General features: G+C 36.6%; 2 protein-coding genes across 3 annotated transcripts; both read left to right on the forward strand.

Annotated features, from left to right (window-relative positions):
- The first annotated feature begins 1542 nt into the window (after nt 1–1542).
- On the forward strand, nt 1543–8568 carry cldc1 (C-type lectin domain containing 1). Its single transcript, XM_058745661.1, has 6 exons — nt 1543–1899; nt 2024–2125; nt 5712–5873; nt 6015–6166; nt 6781–6902; nt 8325–8568. Exons 1-6 carry the CDS (start codon nt 1803–1805, stop codon nt 8488–8490), a joined length of 801 nt encoding a protein of 266 aa, XP_058601644.1. The 5' UTR covers nt 1543–1802; the 3' UTR covers nt 8491–8568.
- Nucleotides 8569–9244: 676 nt separating this feature from the next.
- cops7a (COP9 constitutive photomorphogenic homolog subunit 7A) lies at nt 9245–15508 on the forward strand. 2 transcript variants are annotated; one of them, XM_058745999.1, is made up of 8 exons: nt 9245–9379; nt 10200–10322; nt 11502–11577; nt 11837–11925; nt 12173–12375; nt 12489–12594; nt 13818–13987; nt 15183–15508. In XM_058745999.1, exons 2-8 carry the CDS (start codon nt 10200–10202, stop codon nt 15220–15222), a joined length of 807 nt encoding a protein of 268 aa, XP_058601982.1. In that variant the 5' UTR covers nt 9245–9379; the 3' UTR covers nt 15223–15508. The 2 variants fall into 2 exon arrangements, with proteins under 2 accessions (XP_058601982.1, XP_058601981.1); XM_058745998.1 differs by lacking the exon at nt 9245–9379 and adding an exon at nt 9993–10113.
- Nucleotides 15509–15635: the final 127 nt, after the last annotated feature.

Here is a 15635-nt window from a genome sequence, read left to right on the forward strand (position 1 = left end):
CACAGAAAAGCTCTTTATCCACAGCAGTGGAATGAAAATGGATTTTCTGTGAAAGAAGGAATAAAGTCACAAACAAACACAATGATTCTGTTTAACTAATGTATCTAAATTAGCCATATCCAAAAGCATGAATGAGAATCAAGGGTACTTAAAAAAAAATAGAAAAAAAAAGTCAATCCAGTTTTGTCTCAAATGCATTTATCCTGTTTTTCCTGTTTTGAATGTCCTTTTTTTGCACTCCTATCTCAAAGTGATGATAAAGTGACTCCTATCTGGGGAATGGCTCAATCACAACCGGAAAAATAGAGTGGGAAAATTTCAACTCTGTAAAACTGGAATTTTGGAAGATGGAGACAGAAAAGCAACAATAAATTCACTTTCACAATACAGAGCTCTGGTAGTCTCTAATGAAAAACAGCAGTGTCACATGAAACCAGGCCAGATGAATTAACATCAATTCTGAGTCATGGATTGCTCAATAGCCTGAGTCATGATTTTGTGACAGTGCTGCGTCATGCTTTTGACTCATTTTTTTTCTTCACAGTTTGTTGCCACATCAATGTCTGAGAGTTGCACAACAGAATCTGCTAAATATTTCAAATATAACTCAAATAACAGTCTTTAATTAATCCAAAACAGACAGGGCAAGACAAGGCAAGGCAAGGCTGGGACACACAGGAACACCGGGGGACTAACAAGTAGACCAGACAAAATCTAACTAAACAGGCATGAACTAAATGCACATGACAATAACAGATAATGACTAAACACAGCTGGACGAGAATTAACTAATAATCACACTTAACAAGGACAGGAACATGACCAAATAAGGACACAAGTGGGCGGGAACACAAGACACATGTTCAGCCTATAGACTGTATTGCTTGTTTATTTTTTTTTTAGCTTTTCCACCAAAATACTGACTAATGGAATGACAACAAAAGATATGAAAAGCGCTACTACTACTACCCCCTTAAAAGTTTTGCTCTTTTCCTATCTTAACTATGCAGATTTATATGATTAGTTGCATTTTATTATTTTGTATTTATAGCATAATCCCCTGCTTTCTGTGAACAGGTTGAAAAGAATGGCTGTAATTACTTCAATAATTAGATGTCAGATTTCCCAGAAAAGGGAATTAAAAGCCTAATTATATGTTTCACTTCTTATTAATTAGGTTGCTGTTAATGTAGACTCCATGTAAATTACGTAAATCTTTAATGTTAAGTTAAACACAAAACTTGTTTTTACTGGTTTTGTTTTGTACAGATGGATTTCCCAACATGTTCAGTATAAAACATTTTACAGGAATACAAGCGGGGGAAACAACTAAATAATTTTACTATCATGAAAATACTGTTCTTTTTATTGGCTGGAATGATCTACTGACTCACTGAAAAAAATGGGTTGTTCTGTGCATGGTGAAAAGTTCAGTATTGCATAACCAGCTCTCCTCTAATTCATTCTGTCGGTGTTTACCCTTTAGCAGCCCTGAAATGTGCACGTGATCACAGACACAGGAGGAGGGAGACAACGGGGGATAAAAGTTAGAGCCCGGTGAGCTGTGAAAAGGAGCAGTTCATACAAGTCTGAGCAGAAACACTCAGGATGAACTTTCTCTTCTTAATTTCTTCCAGGGAAGCTCTCTTTTGATTGCTCTCTTCCTCAAGGTCTGTTATTTCTTTATTGCTGATCTGGAGGACAGGACTAGAAGATAAAGACATTACTCTTGTCAGACAGAAGCTCTGTTGTTAAATAAAGAAGACGGTGTTTGACAAATTTACTGAACTTTTTGTTTAAAAATGGAAAATATTGAAAATTACACCAGTTTACAAGAGTTCACAGATGATACCTCTCATAGTGGAAACAGACCTATACTCACACCACAGGGCAAACAAGGTAATGTATGTGTGTGTATGTGAGTGTGTGAACTTGAGGGGGGAGTGGAAGATAAATCTAGAGAAATGTGGGACAAGTCAGAGTAGTAATCAACTAATCTGATTATAATTTTGTGTTTTATCAGGTGTTCACAAAGGGGCGAAGTGTTTGAGGGGGCAGGCTTCTCTTGTACTGCTCGTTGCTCTGTTGACCTCAGTTTGTGCAAACATTGTACTTGGCATTTTCTGTAAGTAAACACACATTATGCACGTAAGCACGCCTCTTGCGCAACTCTGTGCAAAGGGTTTCATAACGAATAGAAGAGACTAGACTAAAGATACACCAATATCAATATGCTGGGCAATACTAATAAGCAAATATTAAAATTCTATCTTCTCTAAATAAATACAAAAATAAAGCACCAAAAACTAAAAACACTTTTTAAATTATTATATAATGTTTAATGTACAGTATAAAAAATATATATTCAATTTGAGAACTGCTATTTAAATGTCATTATTAAATTATTAAATGTGTTATTAAATTCATATGTTCACAATTATTTTGAAGTTTGCTATAGAATATATTTAAAAGTTTTATTAAATTAATAATTGTTATTAAATTAAGGTAACACTTAGGTAATGTAAATATATAATATGGGAAATGAGCATACATGGCCAATATCAAATATGGTACTGATATTTTGTAGAATAGAATCACAATCTGTATATGATATCAATAAAACATGTCGTCAGATTATATTTGTAAGGATCATTATTGCTGCTTCCATATACATCAGTGCATATTTCACAAACTATAAATGTATGGTTTTGCTAGTACTTATGTGTATTTAAATGTCTGAAATCTAAAATAAGCATTATATGGTTGAAAACACTGAATAAGTGATAATATGACAAGCGCTCGCGCGTCTGATCTGGCTCCGCGCCAGAAAGCAGATTTGAATTCAGCAGTTGATGACGTGATTCACTGAACGTTCTAATCACACCGGTGTGATCGCACGCGTTAAAGGGTTAACTGTGCGTTCACACCAGACGCGACTTGCGCGAATAAATCGCGCTATTCGCGCGTAGTTGGACGCTTGAACATTTTGAGTTTACTCGCTTCATTCGCGCGTGAAATTCAAGTCACAACAGACGCGAATTCGCGTCAAGGAGGGGCTTCTGCCAGGCGGCTCCAGTCTCATTTCACTACACTGGTCCAATCACAAATAACTATTTTTTTATACTATTGTGAGTGTATTTGCAATAGGATATAATTAGAATGAATGTACAAATGTTTGCCAAGTAACCTATTCTAGTCTTAACATAGAAATAATATTTTTATGTAACAAATAGGCTATAAATTATGATTTACTATGTTGTGCACAAAGTAACACACCAAGCAAGATCCTTTTTATTCCCGTTTCTATAAAAGTACGAAGATGTATCGTACAGCTCCGGGTATCCACATACAGCGACGATGTTTTGTCCTCCATTGTTGTTTCGGATTTCTGCCTCCCTCTCTATGTCGTAATCACGTCACTACTAGAGCAAGCTCCTGATTGGTTAACGCGGCGCGAATTTTCGCCAAAGTTCAGATTTTTCAACTCGCGCGATTCGCGCGAATCACGCGTTAAGCCTGGTTTATACTCGACGCGTCCGCAAGTTCGCTTGGGTGCGCGCGCCAAATATGACGTTGTCGCGGTGTTAGCAGAAGTTCGCTAAGGTTAGCGCGACCTCATTTCGCTTGGCGGTGTGCACGACATTTTTTGTGACTAGAGCGAACAGTTCGCGCGGCGCCGCAGTCAACATGAACAGCTTATATTTTCTTTGTAATTTTTTATAATACTCTTAAAATAATTATTCAAATATATGCCTGTAGCACTGTAACTATAGCAAAGTATTCTATGCACCACAAAACAATGTGTCTGTAATATATTGTATTCAGAATAAAACAATATTTATCAACATTGCTCTTTTGAACTGTTGTTATATCTTCTCATTTTATATAACATAATAAAGACATCACATGGGTTAATCTATGGCAAAGTACATTTTGCAGTCCCTAACCTTTATAGAAGTGTTACATTTGCAAAACACTGAAGGGTTTCAATTTATATACATTATAACATTAATCTTGTATTTGAACAGTTGCACCTACTTGAGCCTCAACGTGGCAATATTTTTGTCTAACTTGTACTCTAATAATGTGGTCTAATATGAAATGTTAGAATAAGAAATAAGACATCCTGTAAATTCCAACACTGTGGAATAACCCACATACCGTTAGCTATACTGCAATATGTAGAAATGTGTCTGCATTATGCACAGAAATGAAAGAGTGAACAAAAAGTTTGATTGTAAAATTTTATTAAAGGAACACTCCACTTTTTTTGGAAATAGGCTCATTCTCCAACTCCCCCAGAGTTAATAAGTTGAGTTTTACCGTTTTTGAATCCATTCAGCTGATCTCTGGATCTGGCAATAGCACTTTTAGCATAGCTTAGCATAGATCATTGGATCCGATTAGACCAGTAGCATCGCGTTCAAAAATGACCAAAGAGTTTCGATAGTTTTCCTATTTAAAACTTGACTCTTCTGTAGTTATATCGTGTACTAAGACCGGCGGAAAATGAAAAGTTGCGATTTTCTAGTCCGATTTGGCTAGGAACTATACTCTCATTCCGGCGTAATAATCAAGGAATTTTGCTGCCGTAACATGGCCGCAGCAGGCGCAGTGATATTACGCAGCGCCTGAAAGTAGTCCCCAGCTAGGTAACTATATATCTATGGGTAACTAGTTATAATATAGCTGGGGACTACTTTCAGGCGCTGCGTAATATCACTGCGCCTGCTGCCGCAGCAAAGTTCCTTGATTATTACGCCGGACTGGGAGTATAGTTCCTAATCATATCGGCCTAGAAAATCGCAACTTTTCATTTTCCGCCGGTCTTAGTACGCCCAAAGCGTCAAACGCCCAAAACGCTCAATTCGCGCCGCCTCGTTCGCGCGAATCGCGTAATTCGTGCCGCCTCATTCGCGCGAACCGCGCCGCAATATGTCTATTCGCGTCTTTGCATTGACTTAACATGTAAATCACTCGCGCTTAACGCTTCATTCGCGTCTGGTGTGAACGCACCAGTTCGTGGATATTAAACTTTTGCGATATACTGATATGCTGATTAAAATGCTGTAATATTCTGTCTAAATATTGAAACGATATACAAATATAAATAATTAAAATTAAAACATTAAAACAATTAAATAACTCATGAATACAGTGAAAATCAATTTAGGCATCAGAAAAGTATAATAGAATAAGAATTGCTGAAGATTATATTTAACCTTGTTATTAAATTAATAGTGTTTTTAATAGTCTAAATTTAGGTAAGCATTGGGTGATGGCAAAGGTGATCTATATGTAACAAAAATAAAGAAAATAAGTATAAACAATATTGACAAATACCGATAAATAAAATTTTATAATATTGCCAAAAATGTGATATTGTACAATATACTGCACATCTCTACATAAGAATAGAATAGAATAGAATAGAATAGAATAGAATAGAATAGAATAGAACAAAATAGAATAGCCTTTTTTGCTATTGACTGGTTAAATGTTTTGTATTCAGCATCAGTATATACACGCAGACCTAATTCTTAATATAAATTCTAAATGTCCCTGATAGGCAATAATAATAAATAGCTGGTTTGCTGGTAGCTAGCTGGTAACTTATAAGTTTATTTAAGACCAAAAACATTATGGTGTCTGAAGTCTTTGCACGGCTATTGGGTTAAAATATTGATATATAAAACTCTGTCTCTCTGCAGTGGTAAACAGTCGCAGATCATCTGTCGCTGTGCTGCCAGTCAAGAATGATGAACCTAAGGCTGAGGCTGCGTCTCTAATTCTCAAACTCACCGCCATGCAGGAGCGTTTCTCCCGCCTTTGCTCTGAATACACAACCCTTGGAAATACTTGTTCAAAACCGGGTGAGGAAACAAAAATGTGTGTGTATGTACATCCTATCTTTGAATAACATTTGATGCCCAAGGGTCAAACTTATTTTGTTATTTTTTCTTTCTTTGTCCCTTCCTTTCACCCCTTCATTCATTAATATCTATCCTCTCCAGTGATCAAATGTAGGCCATGCCCAGAAGACTGGCTGCATTTAGAAGGGAGGTGTTATTTCTTTAGTGAGGATAAACTTGACTGGCAGCACAGCAAAGAGAGCTGCGCGTCTATGGGCGGCCATCTGACTATACTGCACAGCCACCAACAACATGTAAGCGTGTGGCAGTGTTTGTGATTGGACTTCTTACAACATGATCTCACAGAATTCCGTGTAATGTTCACGGACTTAATTAACCCCGAATCTGTGGTGGCATCACGGAATCGCCGAAAATTCCGTGATGGGCTCACAGAAGGCATCAGCCGTGGTCCATGCACAGATTCACTGGTTCAACACCAGCGCTGCATCGGACCACGTAAAAAGAGCGACTCCGATGCAGTTATACTTTCACTGGAGTACCTGACCCCACCCCTACCCTAAACCTACCCAGTTCTGAACAATAATGATGACGATAAATTTCCCAGTATAGCGTCGGCATATTGATGCTAAAGGTTTCCGTGCGTGGAGCACGGCTGATGCCTGTCACTGACTTACATTGGTATCACTTCTGTGAGCCCATCACGGAATTTTTTCTGTGAACCCATCACGGAATTTTCGGCGATTCCGTGATGCCACCACAGATTCGGAGGTTAATTAAGTCCGTGAAAATTACACGGAATTCTGTGAGATCATGTTGACTTCTTACGTATACAAGATGAAAACTTTAAAACGAAATTATGTTCAGTCAATATGGCTGATATATTGATATATTTCCGTTTTTCTTACAGCACACACTTGAAAGTGTCGCACGCAATCGTGGTGGATTTGACTATCATTACTGGATTGGTTTATCAGACATTGAGACTGAGGGAGTGTGGAAATGGGTGGACAATACGGTGGTTAATACAACGTAAGCACACACACACACACACACACACACACACACACACACACGAACACGTTTACTTAGCTATCTAAATGGGGACATTCCATAGGTTTAATGTTTTTTTATACTGTGCAAACTGTATAGTCAACCTACACCAAAACCTTCCCCTTACAGAAAACATTCAGCATTTTTACAATTTTCATTTTCAAAAAATTGTTTACTTTATTTTAATACCAGTTTTACAAATAAGGACGTCTCCAAAGGGAGGCTTTTGGAGATTTTGTCAGGTTTAGCTCACTTTTGGGTACATATTTGTCTCCAAAATATGGTTAAGTAGGTACACACACACACACACACACACATACAGACAATCTGAACAAAAATAATACCGACTAGGGGTTTTCACATGTTCAATGTACATACATGTATTTAATGCATTAATAGTTTTTATTTTTTATTTGTGTTGTACCTTTCTACAGAGCTTTTCTTCACTGCTGTCGCCTTTAACTTGCTAAACTTCCCCGTTTATTTATTTGTTTGTTTTTTCATTCATTCATTCATTTGTTCATTCATTCTAATATTGGTGTAAAAATATGTTTCAGATAATACTTAAGCCAATTGCTTAAGTATCATGTATACTTTTTTTTCTCACACAGTATATATGTGACCCTGGAGCACAAAACCAGTCATTAGTAGCACAGGTATATTTGTAGCAATAGCCAACAATACATGTCAAAATTATCGATCTTTCTTTTATGCCAAAAATCATTAGGATATTAAGTAAAGATCATGTTCCATGAAGATATTTTGTAAATTTCCTACCGTAAATATATCAAAACTTCATTTTTGATTAGTAATATGCATTGCTAAGATTTTCATTTGGACAACTTTAAATGCAGTTTTCTCAATATTTAGATTTTTTTTGCATTCTCAGATTCCAGATTTTCAAATAGTTGTATCTCGGCCAAATATTGTCCTATCCCACCAAACCATACATCAATGTAAAGCTCATTTATTTAGCATTCAGATGACATAAATCTAAAAAATTGACCCTTATTACTGGTTTTGTGGTCTTGGGTCACTTATATAGAGCTGAACATAAAAATATAGCCTATAGCTACATTTATATTTTATGTCCCTTCATATTTGGGGGGTCCTTGTTTCTGAAAAATAATTGAATATGTATGTTTGCATATCACTGCTCTTTTGTTGATTTTGATTGCTTCCATTGTCCTCATCTGTAAGTCGCTTTGGATAAAAGCTAAATGACTAAATGTAAATGTAAAAAAAAAATCTTAAAAAAAAAGAAAAGTAAAACCAAAGCAGGAATTTGTCTAAAAAAGTCTCAGTGACAGTCAAGGCATTGGTGGTTATTTAAATGCAAATTGGTTTCTCTGAGGTGGTATTAATATCATGTTTTCCTGATTGTTCTGCTGCTCTCTGTAGGTTCTGGAGTGAATGGGATAAAGAGCCCAATAACCACCAGTCAGGTGGGATTCATGGAGAAGACTGCGCAGTGCTGGACTCGCACTCCAAAACGTGGTTTGACGTGCCCTGTGATTTCAGTTACAAACGAATCTGCGAGATGGATCCTATCACCATTAACATTTGATTTGAAGAGAAAATGTATAAAAATGTATCTCTATTTTTCTATTGCCTTCATTCTTTTTAATAAACAGTGAAATGTAAATTCCCAGGTTCAGTTTAGTTTGTGTGTTTTTGATTTGACTTGAGATTTGGGACTCTTAAAGCATTGCACAATAATGTTTTTTCCTCTCATCATCACCCGTTTACCTCAGGCACCAAAGGGAAAAAAAATTAAGATTTTAAGTATTATGCAATCAAACTACGAAATTATCCAGGCACTTTTTGCAATAACCATTCTGCTGGGAAAAGATAATATCTTAAATGAGTCTAAGCAGGTTTGCTGGTCTCAACTGGTCTTCTAACCTGGTCCTGCTGGTCTGTTGGCTGGTTTTAGAAAGGTTTCAGGCACTTTTCAGCTGAAACCAGCTCAAGCCAGCAAAGACCATCAAACCATTTAGGTTGATTTAAGAAGGGTACAAGAAGAATTCAATATAAAACATAATACAACACAAGATCATGACATTACATAAGAGTTAGAATATTTTAATCTATTCTGTGTCTTCACACAACTCCTCTTCAGATACATCAAACTTCTGGACACAGCTGATTGCATTTATGTAAAGATAAATAATAATATATAAATGTTTTAATCTAAATACTTAATCTAAATGCATATTGGTTTTGTAAACAAGTTTAATATAGCCTAAATGTCATTATTTTTTTCCAAATTTAATAATCACTAACCACACGGTGGCAATGTGTATCCGCTCACTCTCGCAATCGCTCTGTGGTCACGCCCACCCTTCTACCTCTCCGCCAATCAGAGAGCACGTTTTCATGTCGCAGCACGCTTGCTAACGGAAGTAGCAGTGGCACCACAGTTGACACAAACAACCTCAGTCTTTATAAATAAGGTAAATATGCCGCTTTTTCTGCACGTTTCACCACGCGAAATGCGGTCGCATGTTAATATTAAACATTTAAGCGTACTTGGCAAAGTATATAACGATGTGTGTTTACGTAAGACCATAGTTTACCAACGGCAAGGCCTAGCTGCTAGTGTGTTGATGTGCTTCATACCGGGTGCTGAACACTGAGCATGAGCTGACTAGTTTATTCTCTTAAACTTATGTTTATTAATATTAAACAACACACAATGCTTTTAGACTCCAGTTAATAAAGTAAACGTACAGTAAGAATATGAATTCATGTACTAAAACATAGTAACTTTGTCGAGGAACGAAATTAACACTTTTGTTCATTAATAAAACATTGCTTGTTTTCAAATGTGTTGTTATTCTACATGCATGCGTGTTAGTTATCATTTGTAGTCTCCTAAATAATCTCATTGTGTCAAGTGCATTTAAATACATCTCTTCCTGGCGGTCTCTGAGCTGTAATCTTCTAGTGCACTTGGCAGCCTTGTTTTTAATCATCATGAAAGTGCATCATGCATAACTTCGCCCTGATAATGTAGTTATTTTTACCACGAGCCACCTGTCATATTAAATTCCTGCATCAAAGTGTCGTCGAAAAGCATATTGCTGTGGATCAACAGTAATTTAACAAGCCTAATGAAATGTGTTTATTGTACATGAGTTATTGAGGCTTGCAAGTACAGATTTAATAAGAACAGCTCTTGCATTTTGTAAGTCTGAACATAGTCCTCTGTATCTGTGAAACATGCTTTCAGAAGCTGGGATCTGAGTTATTTAAACTCTCTCTTTCTGTCAGATGGAGGTGGATCAGATGCTGTCTCTCTCAGGTTCAGCTCTGGCTCAGGCCATCAGCTCTCTACTGGAAACCCCAGGCCTCTATGTTTTCTCAGACATACTAGAACTGCCCAACGTCCGCGAGGTGAGTTTTTTTTCTGAAAATCTATTTCAGTTTGACATGATGACTTTACATGAGTTCTGTGTCAAACGTAATTATTTTAAATGGCAGCGCTGGTGTGTTATTATTTAATGTCAAAGCGATTAATCATCTGTTCAAGCACAGAACTGTTTTGTTTTCTTTCTTGATGTGTTTCGCCATGGTGTCTAAAACCAAATTCATTTTTTTATATATCCCATTCAAATCTGATTAGTGTAGTACACTGTTGAAAAGTTTTCAAGAGCATATTACACAAATTTAATTTGAATGGGATATACATAAACAAGCGTGCACAGGGCATCTGATCAATCTAAAGTCTGAAATCATATTTTTTATGGTTTGATTCACATTCAAACAGTCAGGTTGCCATTCCAAGTTCGTTTGTTTTTTTGCCCATTCAGAGCATTCCATATTTTTGAGGTCAGAATGCATTTATAAAGATATTTTTATTACATTATATATTAAATTGAAATTTTGTAATATACTACCATTCAAAAGTTTGTGGGGTTTTGACAGAAGTCTCTCATGCTTATTTGATCCAAATAAAAACATGAAATATTAGTACAATTGAACTGTTTTCTATTTCAAGACATTTTAAAAAGTAATTTATCCTGGTGATGGCAAAGCTGAATTTCCAGCAGCTTTTACTCCAGCCTTCAGTGTCACATGATCCTTCAGAAATAATTCTAATATGCTGATTTACTACATAAGAAACATTCATTGTGCTGCTTCATATTTTTGTGGAAAATATGCTACATTTATTTCATGACTGTTTGACTAGAAAAGCATTTATTTGAAAATTTATTTTATAAATGTCTTTTTGATCATTTTAAAGTGTCTTTGCTGAATAAAAGTATTTCTTTCTTTCGGGGTAAAAGAGTACAGACTCCAGACTTTTGAACATAACATATATATATATTTATTACATTACATATCATTATACTGATATTTGTTAGGAGTGCTGTAATATAAACAAATCAATGTCATCATCAGTGCATTACATGCACGTTTCTCCGCCACATATTGCACAGAGATTCCAGAGTACTTGTGTATCGCACCGTCATTCCTACAGAGCCCAGCTAAAGTGTTTACCTGCTCAACACAAAATACTTCAACACTTTGTCATATCAATCATTGTGTGCACTTCACTTTCCCTCTCTCTAGCTGGAGACGGGTCCCCACGCTCCAGTGTACCAGCTTCTCAATCTTTTTGCGTATGGAACCTACTGCGACTATAAAGGTAACCATGACAACAAATGATCTGACCAGATATTGGCCCCCTGGGGCGGCAGGTTCATTCCCTGCTCTGACTCAGAATGAGACTGTATATGCTGCCCTTTGCCTCGCTAAATAAGTTAACTCCTTTGAGGGGGAAGCGCGAGTCTCTGGCCCATGTTCTGTTGCAGATTTTACCAGGGCTTTAATGTAATCAGTTGTTTTCCTCCCGGCTGTGCGGATGGTTATAATGTATGTTAATTTAATGTATGTCTGCCATTTAGAGAGGGCAGCCTCACTTCCTGAACTCACACCCGCCCAGAAGAACAAACTCCGTCACCTGTCAATCATCAGCCTGGCCTCCAATCTAAAGGTAGTGATTCATCCGTTCTCGACTGAGAGTTTATTAGCACTGTTTTTAATGAGTTCCGTTATGATAAGCACACAGCTGTTAACAGTATGGGCTATTAGTGTTATTGACTGCATGATTGACTAAACCAATATTCTCTTATCAAGACTTTGTAATATTACTAGGACAAATGAGGAGTTTTAACTTACCCCATAGCATACAATTCATAAGAAACAAAGCTTAAAACAAAAACACCTCTTTCTCTGGATAGTGTCTGCCGTATTCACTACTGCTCCAGCAGTTAGAGCTGAAGAATGTGCGTGAGCTGGAAGACCTGCTGATCGAGGCTGTTTACAGTGACATTATCCATGGGAAACTGGACCAGAGGAACCAGCAGGTCGAGGTAGATTGCAGTATAGGTCGAGACCTGGGCCCCAACGAATTACCCAACATTGCCAACACACTGCAGGAGTGGTAAGCTCGTATTTGTGTTTGTGTCAGTATGCTGTGATGGATTCTGTTGCTGATGTAAAGAGAAAAATGCCTGGCTGGTGGTATTAAATATTTTGTGTGTTTGTCTCTCCCAGGTGTGCAGGCTGTGAAGCAGTTCTGTGTGGCATTGAGGAGCAGGTGTCAAGAGCCAATCAGTACAGAGAAAGCCAGCTCAAGGTCAAAGTTCAAGTGGAAACAGAGGTTTGTGTGTGAATCTTTATCCGTCCTACGTGACATACAGTATGATATAATGTCTGTGATAAAGAAAGAAAAAGTATTCATGTGATTTTGACATTTTTTAATATCATTTGGCGTTTCAAATGACCCTTAAATGTAATGTAATGCGATATCAAGTTAAAAAGTAACAAAAGTCATGTTAAAAGTAACATTTTTATATTTCCCTTACACTTTGTATATAAGCGAGTGTACACATTTAATCATTATTTTCCAGGTTTCAGAATACATTTGATATTTAACAATACTTAAATGTCTATCTATCTCTCTCTCTCTATGTATATATAGATAGATAGATAGTTAGATATAGATATATAGAGATATATTTGATATAAATAATAAAAATTGTGCCAAACTACTTTGAAAACTATGAAATTCATTCTTTTGAAGCTTTTTTCTTCATTATGATTTCAGGACAGTTGCATCACCCAGACTCTTTTTTTTTTTTTTTTCTTTTTTTTTTTTACTTTGAGCCCCCCCAAGAATATCAAAATGAATGTCAACTCAGGAATCTAAAGCATGTTAATCACTGAAGAAGTATATTCAAGTCATTTTGTATATGATTTGCAAACAAAAAATAAGCATTAGTTCATCGACCCACATATAAAAGCAGTTTTATGTTTAAATGTTAAATTAAACATTTTTAAGTATATAAGATGTTCAGAATAGATAGTGTGTGCTTAGTTTGTGATTGGACTGCCAAAAGTTAAAGGGGTCACGACATGGATTTTTTGTTATTTTAATATGTTCCTTAAGGTTCAGTTATAATGTTAATAAATTATTTTGCACAAAAAGTCACCTGTTAAGCGACTGAACGCCAGTAGATGGGGCATATGGTGCAATGATGTATAACTATTCTTTAACCTCTTGTTCCGGCAGCGGTCATACGCAAATATATTTGCCTGTATGTTACGAATCCCACAATATCCAAACAAGCTGTTTTTGGAGCTTGAGTAAACAAAAGCAAAGCATATTTGATTTCTCATGTCATGGCCCTTTAAGACATTTTTACACAAAAATGAGATAATGCAAAATAAAATATTTATTGGTTATGTTAGTATACAGCATAGTGTAGTGTTGTTAGTATACAGCAAAGCATCTTTTCACTGTATATCTAAAGAGTTCATTTTTATTTCACTTTGACAGCTCCAGGATTCAATGACAAGTTTTTTTCTCACCTCTTTATTTAGGTATCAAACCTACAAAAAACCCTCAAGGCAAGTTCTGCTTCCCCATCATCTGGCCCCGCCCCTGCTGGAGCAGCATCCAATCAAGATGCAGACCAGCCGGCTGAGCCAAGAGACCCTGCCTCCTCTCAGGAACCACGGCAACCAGGAAAAAAGAGCTCAAAGGTCAAAGGGTAAGTAAACTGCATTTTAGGGTTTACTGCTTCAGAATCCCCTCCAGTGGCTTTCTATAATGTACCATAACTCTAGAAAACATCACAGTGGTTTATATTAAAAAGCCCTGTGCAGTTTTGTGCTATTAAAGCTACTAGTTTCACTACCCATAAATCATACATCTCAGGGAGTTAATATTTACTAATGGCATTTTTAAGCACATAGAATATGATTTATGAGTATTTGTGTGTGCCGTTTCGATGAGCTTATGTACTGCTTCCTACCTTTAGTTAAGTGTGATGTATAAGAAATCACCCACAGGCTTATAGTCCTAATTAAGCCTCAGTGAGTTTAAAATTGTCTCTGTCCTGGTTTGGAAATCTCATGTCAGGATGTGCTCTGGAAAGAGAGAGGGCTTTTGATCACCACTGCTTTTTCTTTGTCACTGAAGAATGTCAGTTAAGAAGAGGTATAATTTATTCAGGGCTGATCTGACACAGATTAATCTGAGTCCAAGGCTTTAAAGGAATCTCAGTGGAGACTCGTCATTAACATTTTAGGACTACTCCTTGCAAATTTTCCAATAATAATTATGTAATTATCAAAATATGATTAGGAAAATACATTAAAGGCATGTCCTGAACGAAATAGTTCACCCAAAAATGAAAATTTGCTGAAAATGTACTCGCCCACAGGCCATCCAAGATGTAGATGAGTTTTTCTTTGGAACTGATTTGGAGAAATGTAGCATTACATCACTTGCTCACCAATGGATCCTCTACAGTGAATGGGTGCCGTCAGAATGAGTCCAAACAGCTGATAAAAACATCTGAATAAAGTGATTGAAATGACTCCAGTCCATCAATTGATGTCTTGTGAAGTTAAAAGATGTGTGTTTGCAAGAAATAATCCATCATTAATGAGCTTTAACTTTAAACTGTGACTTCTGGCCAAAATACCAGACGGCACCCAATCACTGTAAAGGATCCATTGGTGAGCAAGTGAAGTAATGCTCAATTTCTCCAAATCTGCTCCGATATAGAAACAAACACATCTACATCTCGGATAGCCTGAGGGTGAGGAAATTTTCAGGAAATTTTCATTTTTGGGTGAACTAATCCTTCAACATTAAAATATGCACCATTTATAGCCACAAGGAAAATCATTATAATATCAAATTCTCACTGAACAGTTCTCTCTCTCTGTATTTTTCAGGCTTCGCGGGAGCGGAAAGATTTGGTCAAAGTCAAATTGATCTCAAGCCCCGAGTTCAATTTTCAGTTACCCACTCACAGACATATTGTGGACTGCTTGCATGGATAGACATATAAATAAACCTTTTGCCTCTTCTCAGACACAATCCACCATCATAGTCTAATATAACTTTTACACGACGCTGGGTGCGTGTTTATGTACGTGTATGCTGTAAATGTCATTTAATTTGACTCATTCTCCTTTTCCTTTGCGTGTTTGTTTTTTGTTCGTTATTAAATCTGGATGTAAATTGATGAAGCCAATGAATAAATGATATCCATCTGTCACCCTGTGTAGTCTCTGGCTTTCATGTTTCCTTTCCTCTAATGTTAAGTGCTGCTAAATGTTTCGTCTCAATGGGGGCATGTCTGTTAAGAGGTCATGGCATTAATTAGCCACACTTTAATGTTGGGG

The sequence above is a fragment of the Onychostoma macrolepis genome, chromosome 16 (assembly GCF_012432095.1).
Source record: "Onychostoma macrolepis isolate SWU-2019 chromosome 16, ASM1243209v1, whole genome shotgun sequence".
Classification (NCBI taxonomy): domain Eukaryota; kingdom Metazoa; phylum Chordata; class Actinopteri; order Cypriniformes; family Cyprinidae; genus Onychostoma; species Onychostoma macrolepis.

Excerpts from the sequence above, each read along its gene's own strand:
- cldc1 (XM_058745661.1), top strand. The coding sequence starts at position 1,803 with ATGGAAAATATTGAAAATTACACCAGTTTACAAGAGTTCACAGATGAT. Across the intron at positions 2,126-5,711 it reads CATTGTACTTGGCATTTTCT|TGGTAAACAGTCGCAGATCA; the intron begins GTAAGTAAACAC and ends GTCTCTCTGCAG. Across the intron at positions 6,167-6,780 it reads TGCACAGCCACCAACAACAT|CACACACTTGAAAGTGTCGC; the intron begins GTAAGCGTGTGG and ends TTTTTCTTACAG.
- cops7a (XM_058745999.1), top strand. The coding sequence starts at position 10,200 with ATGGAGGTGGATCAGATGCTGTCTCTCTCAGGTTCAGCTCTGGCTCAG. Across the intron at positions 11,926-12,172 it reads GCCTGGCCTCCAATCTAAAG|TGTCTGCCGTATTCACTACT; the intron begins GTAGTGATTCAT and ends TTCTCTGGATAG. Across the intron at positions 13,988-15,182 it reads AAGAGCTCAAAGGTCAAAGG|GCTTCGCGGGAGCGGAAAGA; the intron begins GTAAGTAAACTG and ends TGTATTTTTCAG.